General features: G+C 35.3%; 1 protein-coding gene across 4 annotated transcripts in view; it reads right to left on the reverse strand.

Moving 5' to 3' along the window:
• The window catches only part of GPCPD1 (glycerophosphocholine phosphodiesterase 1), a 60473-nt gene that overhangs the window by 37437 nt on the left and 7235 nt on the right, over window positions 1-15801 (reverse strand). For 2 of the 4 annotated variants that reach the window (XM_082359055.1, XM_082359056.1), the window contains exons 3-6: window positions 13894-13990; window positions 9246-9330; window positions 3285-3360; window positions 1373-1414 (exon numbers count right to left, since the gene is read on the reverse strand). In XM_082359055.1, coding sequence (XP_082215181.1) covers window positions 1373-1414; window positions 3285-3360; window positions 9246-9330; window positions 13894-13990 — 300 coding nt within the window. Of the gene's footprint in view, window positions 1-1372; window positions 1415-3284; window positions 3361-9245; window positions 9331-13893; window positions 13991-15801 lie in introns of those variants that run through there. The other 2 variants (XM_082359057.1, XM_082359058.1) reach the window with 2 other exon arrangements.

Consider the following 15801-nt stretch of genomic DNA (forward strand, 5'->3'; position numbering starts at 1 on the left):
AGAGGACTTCAAAAAAAAAAAAAAAATCAAGAAACTTTTCTCCTTAGGTATGATTTCATAACTATCAAATTTCATACATGAAGAGAAACCATTACCATCTCTTAATTTTAAACTGTTTTCAGAAATGGACAGAGTTGGAGAAATGGCTTTCTATCCTGAAGGCCAACTAAAGCTGAATTTAGGAAGATGACGACAACAGCAACAGATGACAAAAGAAATGCCATGCGTTTATAACCATGCATAGTAACTAACATATAATAGAAGGATATAATGTCATCACCACAGTTGAAGAAATGAGAAAACAACTTCTCCATTACAAAAGCTCTCCAAAACATGTAGCATAAATTTTGCGTAGTCTCTAAAACACTAAATAAAACTATTTGAGTATGTTAGACTACCTTATGATGTGATATAAATAATCCCAACAAAATCAAGAAAAATAAGTTAAATTCCTGCCCAAATACTGCAAAAGCATGTACATTTCTAAAGTGGATAAACATATGTACTAAGTAAAACCACAACCAAAACATTCAGGCCCTATTCCTTCCTCAACAGGAATGCAAACTGGTTATGAGCAATTATCTCTGGTTCACAGTCAATGCAAGCACACATTCTGTCCACCCCCTTTACACCTTTTGACTCCTACAGTATAGTATCTAAAATGAAAATGCAGTTTAGCATGATAATGCTGATACATTGAAGAAACAACTTGAATCCTTCGGATAAAGTATTTACTGATGCAGAAAGTATATGAATGCATATTCCACTGTAAATTAATTGTTTAAATACTCAGCCATAATTACTAGAACATTCTGCTACTTAGTCTTGATTTTACTATAAATGCACATACAAACACAAAATGCACAAACGCAGCTTATGAGTAACACTTCACACTTTAAATGTTGAGAACAATTAACATCATTTTCAAACATAGTAGTGTTAAGTGATGATATAGTAACAGTTAAGTATAATACTTTTAAATTAATTATATTAATTCATATACCTAAAGTCACCAGCCAAATAAAAACTAAAAAATTAATAAAATTTTAAAGCATAAGAATTATACTGGAGGGAATTCCCTGGCGGTCCAGCAGTTAGGACTCTGCACTTCCACTGCAGGGGGTGCGGGTTCAATCCCCCTGGTTCGGGAACTAAGATCCCACAAGCCATGTGGCATGGCCCAAAATAATAATAATAATAATTATTATACTGGAAACTATTATTTAACACAATGCATTTGTTTTTTGGATCTAGTCTTCTAGTCTCTATTTCCAATATCATACTCTCATATTTCCCTGTGCTGTTTCTAATGAAATGTAAGGTAACATCTCAACCATGTGAATAAAAATTTTCAAAACTCAGTCTCACTTACTGTGGATTCCAAATTGTCCATCGTCAATAATAATTTCACTTTCTAAAATTGAAGGAAAATAGAAAATCTAGTTAAAATTCATGATGTATATACAGAATGAACAATTGAGAAATTACCCACCTTAAGGATTTTTTTAAAAATTAATTTAGAATTTAAAAGCAGCCCAAAGTGAATAAGCATATTTATTGTAGCCCTCAGTAAAGAAATCCCTTTTAAGGAGGCTATCAAACAGTAATGGTTCTTATATTCATGGTGATTATTCACAATGTTGTAAGGAAGAGAAAGAAAACTCCTCAGAGAGGTGCTCTAGAGGCACTGGTACAAATGTTTATACCAACCAATGTATGAGACTGACAAGTTGCTGGACAACAATATCTCCTGGTTGAGTTTTCAAACCAAAGGTCTTGGCACAATTAAAATGCTTATTCTTACGTAGTGCGTATTCTGAACTTACCTAAAATATAATGCTCCTCAAACCCCAACTATTCTCTATAGCCAGCTAAAAGCTTTTTAAACAGCATAAACTTACCTGTATATATAGAGCTATGAGGAATTACCAAAAAGTAAGTGTTTGCACATTGCCTCCTAACAGAAATTTCAACTAAATGAGAAAAGCTGTTAAGCCCCACCCTCTGAGTAAAATACTAATTATCTTCCCTGCTATTTCCTTTCCCAGTTTACTTTAAACATAAATCTGAATTTGTCAAAATAAGTGTGACAGTTCCCAATAAAGATTCTCTGGTATATTTCACGCAGCTGTTAAGTTCAGAAGTTATATTTTCCAAAAGTATAAAATACATTTATTAAAAAGACAAGAAACAAAATCATCCTTTCTCAAAATAAGAAAATATATTTAACTGCAAGATGCTTCAAAATGCAATTTTTAAAATATCCAATTCCTAATAATTTCCAACCTCAGTATGGCACTATTTTATGGCATTCTAAAGTACACTACATAAAAATTCTAAATATACTATCAAAAATATATTACAAAAATGTATATACAAAAAGAAAATCCAATAAAGAGGATGGAATGAGATAGCTGTTTAAACGAGATGTGTCCTTGCTGCATATAAGGTAAAGCAGAATCTCTCACTACTTTCTAATCTAAGCTAGTAACTAACAAGCCATTTATTCTTTAAATTCTAATTTTCTCTGGAAACTAAAGTAGAGTTTTCAGCACACTAAGTCAATTTATAGATGAAACCAAGTAGGTAATTTAATGTATGTGAAAAGAACTTCAAATTTTAATCTCAGTATGGAAAAGGAAATTCAAAAATACTTGTATGAAGAGAAATGCCATTTTTAGGCACAAGAAAACTAAATAACGTTTAAACAAACAAACAAAACTTATCTGAATAGCAACTTTAACACAGCCAGCAGGGTATTGGGGGAAAATGTCTGCTACAACCAAGAAATCTGAATTCATTCATACAAGTTTATTCAAGTATTTACTAGTTTAAAAAACACACACAAATAGAATAACTTATTCTATTACTATTCAAAGTTAAAAATGTAAGAATCATTGTTTTGGATTAATTCTTTCCTCAAATGTTCTAAGTTCTCTGAGCAAGTAATATCAAAGCCACGGATGGATGCTCAGTTAAATAAATGCTATTTTATAAACTTTTGTAAATACTCCAAATGTAAATATATATTCCACAATAAACCCATCTAATTCAAGAAATTAAAAATAACTAGGCAAGCATTTCTAAAGTTTATGAAGAAAGGCAATTAAGAACTGTTTAGTTTTGAAAGTAAGACCCATGATATGCTAAGTGAAACTTGTAGTACTGACAATGCATTGACCTTAAACTTTAAAATAAATATTTATTAAATCCCACTAAGCCATTGTGCAGCATATTAGTAACTTTATGCATATGCCTCAAACAGATGCAGTTAATGCCCATACCTAAAGGGGTTATTGATCGTGGTTGTAGATGAGTCTCCCACTTGTGAACTATGACTTGACATGGACCACCGATAGTCTGCAATTTAAAAGTTAAACGTCTGCAATAATTTCTTGTATCTTATTTTCTACCCATGACGCCATTAGATGTTTGTGGCCTAAGTCTTATACTAATTATGAAACCAAGAGATTCACCTTGTTAATATCAATATTATATGCGAAAAATCAGGAATGTACCAGGTCAAAAAACATGATAAATGCTGGAAGAAAATGAGGGTGAGGCAGTAAACAAAAATAAGATGAACTGGCACATGAAACCATTTTAAACCCATTCTTAAATCTGCCTACAATACTCAGTTTTAATCTTTAACTGATATTCTGTCGTAAGTTAAAGTTAACAGCAAATATACTTTATGTTTGGTATGTCGGAAGTCAAGGAAGTATTACTGGAAGATTGAAGTAACTCCTCAAGTGTTTGGAAAAAGCCTAAACTCTCTGATAGTAGAAATACTGAGAACGAATACTTCAAGATCAATTATCACAAGTTACTCAAGGAACTAGAGGGCATAATAAAGTTCTTTATTACATATATTTAACTAGTAAGTAGGTAACAGGAAGAATATCAGATTCTCGTATCATAGTAACCAGTGTTTCTAAGGAACACAGGAAGCCCTTTCCTTTAGGAAAGGACACATGCATGGGTAAATCTGAAGAACAAGTTTGATTAAAGGGGAATGAACATCCAGTTTTACTCTTAATGCCTTAAAGTTTATAAATTCATACAGTGTGAAAAATTTTAATACTGTCTTGTTATCAAATTCTCTTACTAAAAAAGAAAATAAAGCTTTATGTATTGTTGATAATGTCTACAGCAATTTAAAAGCAAGAATGAACTACCACAAGGATTCCCTTGTGTGTTCCTAAAGTACTGAAGTATGAAGTGTTTCCTAATTTTCCTTGAAGTATTTAAAACAAAACAAAAAACCCTAAACTTGTCTAATTAAACTTATGTGCCAAAATACAATCCTTAAATACATATTTTAAAAGCAAAATTTCAAACTATATCCTTACAAGGTATTTTTCTTTCTTCTTCTGAAGAAATTTAGTAAAATACAGAGAAGCAAAAAGAAACAAAAATCACCCATTATCACACTACTTAGGGATAATCACTATCAATATTTTCATATATCTTTAAACCCTTGTCTAGGCATATATATACTCTTAAGTCTGGAACATATAAGCTTCTCTCTTTATTACATCTGTAGATGGCATTAAATACTCTTCTATAACATTTTATAGGATTTCAATATTGATTTTATTTAATAATAAATGTGCCAAATGATAACAAATAAGTATGTAACAAATCAGGCAAGAGATAATTCTGTCACTTAAAATAACCAGAGGTTAAAATCATTTTTAAAACTTGCAAACTTTTGAAGTTTGAAAACTAAAATTGCATTAGATATACATTCAATTCCTTAATCCTGGGATAATACAGGAACTCATTTTCTCTAGCTGAATACATCCTTGTTATAAGGGTTCACTTGTGAATTGATAATAAACTGTGTAGACGTTTTTAAAAATGTAAATGTGAAAGTGCTAATCTTAAAATATGGTGAATTACGCTAAAAAAACAAGAAACATCTCATCCTGCATCTGCCAGATGTTTTTTACAACTTTTTGCTGTCACTTTTTTGAATTTGTTTTCACACATCAAACTTTCTAACCCTCAAGAGATGCAAATGTATACATTAAAATAGGAATGTTTCTTAGCAATAATGGGCAACCAGAAATAACTAATCTATTCCCTTCTTCCACCCCTCCATGTCCCCTGCACTCCCCTCAAAAAAAAAAAAATCCTCTTCGCTACAAAAGTGGTGTAGATCCATATTCTTATAAAAGTTACTAATCAAATGTGACTTGAAAGGGTGCCATGAACATAATAGTAAATATCAGCAGGGATTAAAAGTGGGTAGAAGAAAGGAGAGGCTTTGTTTTTGTTTTAACTTTTTGTTTTAATTCAATGAACATAATAGTAAATATCAGCAGGGATTAAAAGTGGGTAAAAGAAAGGAGAGACTTTTTGTTTTAACTTTTTGTTTTAATTCAGGTGTCAGGGGAATTCCACAAAAAGTGTTGATTACAGTATCTATACTTAATCATGTAAGAATAGCCCTGTGGATTAAACACTTGAGAGGGAACATATTTTAGTAGTAATTTTTAAAACTCCACCCCTAACTGTTTTAGTAACAAACCCACTAATCATAGCATAAAGCAAACTAGGCTTGAACAGAATGGAGTCCTGAGGAGCAGTCCAAAGGGCCAATTCAACAGATGGCTTATAATTGTGTCTACTGGCGTTCACACTACAAATTCATGGTTGGTACACAAAATGTTATAATATTGACAAATGAACCAAGTTTTAAAACACACTGAATTTCCAAAATTGTTATGACTACTTTATTAAACTTTAGTAGGTAATCTTAAATTTTAGCTTACCAATGTTCTTTAAAACAAAAAAAACCTTAACACCTGAGCACTGGGAAATTAAAGATCTTAGTAACGATTCCAAAATATGCAATCCTTTTTAATATGCTAAATGCAGTAAGTCATTCTTCAAGATCTTAGGGAAAAAAGCAAGAGTTCCATTCTGTAAAAGACTGCCACAATTTTAAGCACTTTGGAGTCAAGCGGAAAATGGCTCTTTGGAGACAAAAGTAACAATATCAGTCCAAGACAGTACTCCACTAACAGGACTGGTAGAGTTATTTCACATTTTAGCATGTGTTAAATCAGATGATTGCTGGAATGTTTCTCAAACATGCATATTAACAAAAATACAAAAAACCTGTTTCCACAAAAAAGTCATAATGACTGCTTTCTTAAACAGTTATTGATTGACATCACTCAGCTATATCAAGCACTGAGAAAAAGAAACAAGATTATATAAGAGGTAGACTGGGGTTTTTGTTTTTAACAGACCACCAAGCAAAACTATCACTATCGTGGAATATCACTGCTTTCAAATATCATAAAAACTGTTAAGCGTAAACTTTAAAAATTTCACTGTTTCCTTTCTACGATTTTGAAAAAAATGGAAAATAAATGCCCATGTGAAAGGGGCTCTGAATTTTTAATCTATGTCAGAGGCCAGAGCCAGTTAGTTAAAAATCACTATTTTTAACAAGACTAGGAAGAAAAACGGTCACTTAGGAGTGAGTAAAGCAAAGAAGGCTAGGCCGACATACATCTCTGAGATGGTTCAAATTCAAAGTTAACAGCTGAGGGTATTTAGCATCCAGAAGAATTTTATTAAGAAACCATTGTACAAAATGACAACCTGGGCTATTCTGAAAATAAACAGTTGTCTGCCTACCAGATGATTGATTCTTTTGTTAAAGGATTTAAATAAAAATCAAGGGACATTAAGAACAAGGTAAAAGAATTTGTAATGAATCTAATTATGAGTGAATGTTAACACCTGTAAAAATTAAAAGCAGATGTTACTGAAAAATAAAGAGCTATTTCACTGAAATGAATGAAAATTTCAAAGACAATATAATTAAAAAGTGGCTAACATCTCAGTATGAGACAACAATCCCTAATTCCAGCCACAAATAAAAAGGGGTGAACATGGATTAAAAAATGTTTAAATTACACATTAATTCAAAAATTATCTTTGGTGAAGATGTGAAATTAATGGGTTATCTGCAGACTCACAGCAATGTTTCCATTCCAGGAATATCTACTACCTTTGTTTGTTATGTTTAAATAAGATAATATTTGTCACCTGTAAAAAATTATTTTAGAATTTAATATATTAACAACTTATTCTAATTCTACAAAGTATAAGAACATACAGCTGTGAGAAATTAAGAGAAAAAGGACTTCAAGACTCTAACTTCTAAACTAAAAGGAATATGACAGAAAGAGCAAATTACGGAAGAGAAACTATGAATGGTAAAATTTTATTTATAGAAAAATTTTAGCAATGGAAGGGATGTAAGAAATCTATAGTTCAAACCCTTCATTTTATAGATGAGGAAGCTGAATTCTGAAGGTCAAGTGACAAGATCACAAGATTTTTAGCTTAGGTTCTACAACTGCTTGGATAACCTAAAACTTTTGACCCAGTAAAATTAACCTTATTACCCATTTCAGTTTTTCAATGCTTTCATAATTATTTTGCTTTCCAATCATTCTTTATATTCATAAGATATATACTCCAATAATTTACATCATTTCACGATTTAAGATTCCTTGCACATTAGTTCTATCATTTGACAATGCACAATTGAGACAAAGTTTCTAATTACTTCTATTAAAAATTATGATTCATTTAAAAAGCGCCACCAACTTTAAAAAGAAAAGAAGTGTCACTTTAAGCTGGCGTGTGGGAAAAAAAAAAAACCTCTAGCCATATGCATGGGATTTTATGTGGCTATTTACTCTATTCCATGAAAAACATACTTACCATGGCAGCCCCTGCATCACACGGTACATGTGTACACGATACAGAGCACCTACTTAAAGAAACACACTCACCAACACATACTGTAAACTTTTGCAAGTATTACAAGGGGAAAAACTTGTTTCTTACGGTAAGCAGACTTCGTGCCAATTTTTTGGAAAAGGCATTTTGGACGGATTTGCTGCTTTTGGTTACATTTTCAATGAAAAGAGAAAATACTGTAGGTTGGCTTAATTTGACCTGTGTTGACAACAGTCTTACTTTAGGAAACTACGCCCAAAAGACTCATTATGATTTTTCTTGTCCAAATGCCCCCTTAAGTAAAATTTAGTTAATTTCACATACCAGGATCCTCAAATAAGCTTTCAAAGTCATGAGTGCTATGATCTACATAACTATGCACAAATGTTCACTTTATACTAAAGAACTTTGCCACAATGCACAACCCCTATGCCAAATAAATGATCTTTTCCTTAGTCATTAAAGTGAGACTATTGTCAAGATAAGCCAACATAATGATCAACTATAATGTAATTTAATTTTAATTACTGAGTATATTCACAATATATTCTTGGAATAAGAAACGTAATAGGTGCAAAAGACAGCTGAAGTGGGTTTGTCAGTTTTTCTCTCTTTTATAATGGTGGCTAAGAGACTGAGAAAACAGTGGCTGCTTGCATTTTTTTTTTTTTAACATGTAACAAGTATTCAAGGACCCCAAAGGGAAATAAATTTTTAAAAAGATCTAATCCATGTTTGCTTCCTAGACTCCTCCCTAAGCCCTTGTTCACATGCAGCCCAAAGTGTGCTCAAAGGTAAAAATCTGAAGGAAAAGAATCCTTTCAGCAAATAAGTATCTTTAAAATAAAGAATCAACTTTCTTTTTCTAAATATGAAAATGTTCCCAAAATAATAAATAAATCATTGTGAGCAAGCAGATTTAGATCTAACTGATATTCCAAAGGCCTTCAGAAAGATCCTGGTCTATCAACACTATCACTGAAAAAAATCTGAAAGGAATGACTTCAGTTTTGATAGGAGTTAATGCAGCCACTAAGAGATGGCTGCGTTGAAATAATTTTTTCAAAGTTACTTAAAGCTGGCTATATACACCTCTAAATATATCTATACCACAGACGAATTAAAAAAATGAAACAAAAAGAAAAACCCTTACTACTGGTTACTAACTAGTTTACAAAAGTTACAGAAAATGCACACCTATCAAGAACACTTATCATTAAAACCAATTTCATGATAAGAATATTGCAGAACATACTTACTATTAGTCTTTTAAAAATTCCATTGCACACACTATTTGCCTCTGAAGAGGCTACTTCCTTTATTTTTGGTACTAAAATATTATTAATCTAGAGTTCTTTTTTCCTTATTTGATCTAAACAAACTCATTTTATTTTTAATGTTTCCAAACTTAAGTTAGTTGCTTTTGAAAGAAGTCTTCTAAAGAAACTGGAAACTAGATAAAGAAAACATACCTTTGGTTCTAAAAAGCACCCTTTGAAGTAGCGGTACTGAACTGATACTCCTCTACTAAGTACAATGGTTGCTTTCCATAACATGCTGTGAGAAAAAAGAATTAAAGCAGCAGCATCAGTATCAAACTAAAATGCATAAGGTCTTCATTAATTCATAAAACCCCTCAAGTAAGGTCTGTGATCAATACCATTTATTTATTCCTACACAAAATTTTACTCCAGGCCTATCTGAACCAGGTACTGGGAACACAGTGATGAATAAGGCAGAAAGAGCTCCATCTTCAAGGAGATTGCTTGCTTATGTGGATAGACAAATATATAAGCAAACAGCATACATAGGAAGGGCTAGCTGACCTTTCTGAGGTAACAAGTTTTGGAGGGAGACCTCAACAAGAAAGAACTGTCTGAGTTGAGACGTAAATGATGAGCCATACAAAGAACCAGGAGAAGTAGTATTCCAAACAGAAAAGGCAAGCAGTGCAGACCTCTGAATCTTCTCTAACTTTCCACTTAGCTAGGGATGTTACATGGCTGCTAAGAGGCTTTCAGGCCAAGGCCACTAACTTAAATGCCTGTTCCCAACCTCCCTTATTCTGTCCTGCCCAGCCTCTGGCTATTTCCCTAGCCAAGCAATCAGTGTCTGCATCTTACTTGTACTTGTATCTTACTCAACGTCTTCCTCTGAACTATGTCATTCTACATATTCTAATGCTAATTCTAAAGCTTGGACTCAACAGTGAAAGAATTCACTACAATTCATGATTATAACTGATTTTTAGCTTCAAATCATAGGCCAATGATATTCAAAGTGTGGTCCCAGGACCATCAGTATCAACTGGGAGCTTGTTAGAAATGCAAAATCTCAGGCCAGGGCTTCCCTGGTTGCGCAGGGGTTAAGAATCTGCCTACTAATGCAGGGGACACGGGTTCGAGCCCTGGTCCGGGAAGATCCCACATGCCGCGAAACAACTAAGTCCATGTGCCACAACTACTGAGCCTGCGCTCTACAGCCCACATGCCACAACTACTGAGACTGCATGCCACAACTACTGAAACCCACGCGCCTAGAGCCCGTGCTCCACAACAAGAGAAGCCACCGCAATAAGAAGCCTGCGCACCGCAACGAAGAGTAGCTCCCGCTCGACGCAACTAAAGAAAGCCTGCATGCAGCAACGAAAACCTAATACAGCCAAAAATAAATTAAAAAAAAAAAAAAATCTCAGGCCACATCTAGACCTACTGAATTAGAAACTCTGGGGGAGGGCCCAAGCACTCTGTAATTTAACAAGCGTCCAGGTGACTCTGATGATGAACACAAGTTTAAGAGCCCATGTCATAGACCATTACCCAAACATTAATTCAGCATGAATAGTTCAGTGACTAAACGGCAGCTCCAAATATTCTTCCATGATACCAGATGGCTAGCACTGCTCCCCACCTGGCTCTGCCAAGACAGACTTAGGGCGTTATCCTCACTCTGACTCAATTCTGATTTCTAACAAAATATCCACAACCAGCTGTCACCCCTGGTCCTAGCTTCAACAATCAGATTAACCTGGTAATAATAAAATACATATGCCCTGGCTCCACCCTGGGAAACTCTGGTTTCATAGATCTGGGGTGCAGCTTGGTCTCGTGGAGTTTGATAAACTGGACATATGTGATTGGTTGAGAAACACTGCTGCACAACAAGGACAGCCTAAATGCTCGGACATGTGCCCTGACTACTTCTCCCTGATAAGCCTCAGAATCCTTTTCAACACAGGGTTCCAGGCAGATTCTACCAACTCTGAGATGAAATTTATTTCCCATCTCTGCTACCAAAAAAAAAAAAAGGCAAATTTCCAGTATTATTTCACCCATAAAACCAGCCAGAGTATGTGAAACTAGCCCCAGATGTGCACAGCAGAATTAGTGGGAAGCTTTAAAAATGTGCTGGGGCCCCTCTCTCGTGCACTATTTATCAATCTTACAGGAGCAGCGTCTAGGCATTTTTTTAAAAGCCCCCTTTTTTAAAGTGCTTTAAACCAGTTAAAGTGCTTTTTAAATCATTTTTTAAAGTGATTCCAATGTGCTCCCCTGGTTCAGAACCACCAAACGAAAAGATAAGATGGTGAGAGCAATAAAATCAGTCTTTTTACTTTACTTCCCTAAGCAAACATAGCAAAGTTATAAATGAACCAGAGGGACTTCCCTGGTGGAACAGTGGTTAAGAATCCGCCTGCCAATGCAGGGGACGCGGGTTCGATCCCTGGTCCGGGAAGATCCCACGTGCCGCGGAGCAACTAAGCCTGTGTGCCACAATTACTGAGCCTGCGCTCTAGAGCCCACGAGCCACAAGTGCTGAGCCCACGGGCCTAGAGCCCACGCTCCACAACAAGAGAAGCCACCGCACCACAACAAAGAGTAGCCCCGGCTCAGCGCAACTAGAGAGAAAGCCCGAGTGCAGCAACAAATACCCAATGCAGCCATGAATGAATGAATGAATAAATAAATAAAATTACTTTAAAAAAAAAATGAACCAGAACTGTTCAGTGACGTCAAGAATGAACGTAACCTGATGAAACTCAAGAAAAACCAGGAAAGAGGGGCAGTGAGAAGGTTTAGTGCACCTGTCTGATTTTGAATTGCCCTCATATCCTCCCCACAAAAATACCATAAAATCTCCAAGGAGGGCAAATAAAATCATGAGTGACCCACATTTTCTGCATTATTAGGAAATAACACCACAACCTTCAAATTGTTTGTAAGAAAAAAATTCCAACAGAGCTCTTGTCACCACAAACCTGTAGGTACAGAGAGACTTAAGAGACTCTGAAAAGGAGGAACAGAGGACTTAAATGCAGAGTACACTGAAATCCCAAAGAAACACAGTTCTAAAACACAAGACTGGGGAATTCCCTGGTGGTCCAGTGGTTAGGACTCTGAGCTTCCACTGAAGGGGGAAGGGTTCAATTCCTGGTCCGGGAACTAAGATCCAGCACGCTGCCAAAAACAAACCAACCAACCAAAAACCCCCATAAGACTGTTGTTTACAGGCAAACAGATTTGTTTACCTTTTGTATCATCTTGTATCAACTACTTATATCACCTGTGTCATCTACTTCCTTTCTCTTTGTGAAGCACTGTTTATCTGCCATATATGAATCAATTATACTTCATTGTACAGCAATGTCAAAATGGCTGCTTCCTTAAAATTAAGAAGTTAACTGTTCTCATTCTGTTCACATCACTTTGACCAGGTTGGCTAGAATGGACTTAAGACAGGTAACAGGGCAGCTCAAGAGTTCAGAGCAGAGGTAAACAAGTTTAGAAAGATATGAGGTTTCACTTCAGACGGGAGTGACTAATCCACAAATCAAGGAAAAAATAGCCACTAGAAGAGAATAAACATCTCGTTTTCCTGTGATCCCAATATCATTTGTCAACAGAACTTAACTTATAAAAACAGAAGAGAATTGGCTGAGAAAATGTGTCACACTAATGACAAATAGAGAAACAGGTGTTCTATGTATGTTTTTTGTTTTCTTTTCCTGAGTTTACATTATGGTATTGTTTTACTTTCCTTGTTATTTCCCTCTGCTTTGCCATCAGTGCTCCTCAAACTGTCTGCTGTGAAGGACCAGTTTCTGTTTACTTCTTTGTGTTACCCTACTTGTCCCGTGACCAATACTTCTGGTCTATGATGTACCCAGTTCAATGAGGTAAGTCCATGACATGCATGGGTATCCCAGCAATGTCAAACTGCCATAAACATTTCTAAATGCTTGCTCTCAATTTTTCTATTTCTCACATCGTGCACTGATAAAAAAATGTTTTTTGTCTAGCACTGAGTCCACAGGCCACATTTTTAGTAGCGCTGCTTAATAATCATCTAATCTGATGTTTCTCCCTGGGGGCACTGCATGTACTTGTATACTATTTAGAATCTCATCTTTCCTTTACCCCCACACATACATCTTGACAATCCATAACACTTCAAAATACCCACACAGAGAAGGACCACCTTTGTTGACAACACTGATTCTATCCTAACGCCTTTACCATGCAAATAAAGGAACCAAGGTTTAGAGGTATAAGATCTGCCCAAGATCACAGCTAACTGCGGAACTGAAACTGGCACCCAGATCCTCCTTTCCCCACTCCAATGCACCAACACACCCATGCTAAGTTTAGTGCTGCATTTAATGTCAGTAGTAAACTCATTTCATTACATTAGCTAAAATTTCTAAGGATGTGTTCCACTCTCTGCTACTTTTAAAAGAATATATGTCTCAAGAAAATTATTTCATAGGCTAAAGCAAAAATTAGATCTTTTATCAAGAATAGTACTGAGAAGCCAAAAAATGCCTTAAAAAGTTTTTGAAAATAAGAAATAACAATATAAGCCTGTTTAGAAATATGGTATTAAGCATCAAAAGAACCAGCCAACAGCCAAGAGTTGAAAATGACTTTTTGCAAGGTGGAAATCGAGAAACAGAGGAACTTGTTTATTCACAGCAAACTTTGTAAAATGATTTCACTCTTTATACATATGTGATAAGTTTGATAAAAATTAAAAGAAAAATATAGCAAGGTATCTTAGAAACCCCCAAGTTTATAATCTGAATGTCACAATTATTCAGTATTATGACATGTCCATGCTTACCTTTCACCTGTCTCATTCTCTGGAAGAAGAGCCACAGCATTTTGAGGATTCCAGTTTCCCAAAGCATCAGAGCTTCCACATATTGCAAAAACCTCTCCTAAAGAAACGTAACGAGTTATAGTGGGTTAAGTAGGAACATCTCATTTTAGTTTTAGGAAACTGCACTAATTTAATGGGATGCAGAGTCCCTTGCAGTGGAGATGGAAGAGCTTCAGCGGAGAAACGGGTTTGGACCCACGTGCCACTCACACTAGCACCTGCGTTATTAACCTGACCCACCTCTACAGAACCAAAGGCAGAGAAAAGGAAGGATGTATAGGGACAGACTTTTCTTCATTTTTCAACTACTTACTGAGCCAATAATGAGCACCAAGAAGACAAGGTGATCAAACGGCAGTCCTTGCCTTCAAGGCAGCTTCCAATTTAAAGGAGCATATAAGTATCCTACAGAACCAGTACCTGATATATTCCAGGAACTCAAACAGTAGCTACCAAGAAGCTAAAGATCAAGAAAATTATCAATGGGACATGAGCAATGTAACAACAACAACCAAAGAAAAAAAAGTCCCCAGAACAAAGACTAGTGAAAAACTAGCCAAAAATCTCGTATTCCTTACTAAAATAAAGACTATCACACTTCATCTGAACACTTGTCATCAACACACAAACCAACATATAGCCATCACCTATGTTTGCTAATTTCCATATATTTAGCAAAAGTCTACATCTTCTTGAATATAAGTATGCAGATATCTTTAACTTACATATCAACACATTCTGAATTACTATAACTAAAATCCATAAAGAAAAAACAAGGAACTGAGCCCAAATGAACAAACTTCAGGACAAACTCCTCCACACTCTGAGAGTAGCTTGGTTTCCAAGCTCTGGGCACTACTATAGTAAGACTAGAGTTCTAATTGGCTTTAGCCACCTGCATGGCATTTTATATGTTTGGACTGTCTAAAACTTAACTAAAATCCCAAGTGTGGTAGTCATTCAGGAGTTTTCAGGGTTCTAAACACATGTCTGTAAAAGCATACGGTGGTTACGTATACAGATTTCATGTTAAAATATTCACCAATCCTTTAAAGTAACCAGATTTTTTTTTTTGCAATTAACTTAGGTTATCACTACCTCTTCGGATTAAAAAAAAAAAAAAAGATAAACACTATTGCTAAATACAAAGCACAAATATTTATTCTCAAGATCATATATGTTGCTCTGCATATGCACAGCATATTCAGCTCAAAGTACAGATTACCATCTGTACTCACTGTAGCTCAAAGTACAGATTACCATCAAATCACTGATTCAGGCCGGTTGCACTTCCTTTGTAAAGGAGATTCTCATTAACCTTTCTCATGGAGTCAGTTATTTCTTATCCCCATTCAAAATAGCAGCTATTCTCTGCTCTGCAAAGAACATGTATCCCACATGGAAAAAGTGAAACTTGGACAATCTGTGGTTACTTTCCTTCTATATAAGTGCTCCTGCATTTTACCAATTCCCTCCTGCAATGTCTCTTTCTGCTGATTGCCTTTGAATATGGCTTCTATGAGAAAAAAAGGGAAACTTTTTACCAGAACAGACCTCTTTCTTTAATTGGATTTCATTTATAAAAGATTATAAAGACCTGAATGCTAACTAAAGGAATCTGCAAACAGCACCCCCACATATTCTTTTTACTTGTTCCCTCTTACTTCACTTCTCTCTGCAGTCTCTCCACTTTCAGCAGAGAACACTTCCTCCTTGCTTTGGGGAGGAAATCAAGGTGACATGAGATCTGGAGGGGAGGTGAGAATCCACCCCAACAACCCCTCCCTGTCCCTCTACCTCCTTTCCTTCCCACCTACAGATTCACCTACATTCACATCTGCCACTAGTCCTTGAGAAGGAGTTCCACCT

This window comes from Balaenoptera borealis (assembly GCF_965194805.1).
Source record: "Balaenoptera borealis genome assembly, chromosome: 16".
Lineage (NCBI taxonomy): Eukaryota > Metazoa > Chordata > Mammalia > Artiodactyla > Balaenopteridae > Balaenoptera > Balaenoptera borealis.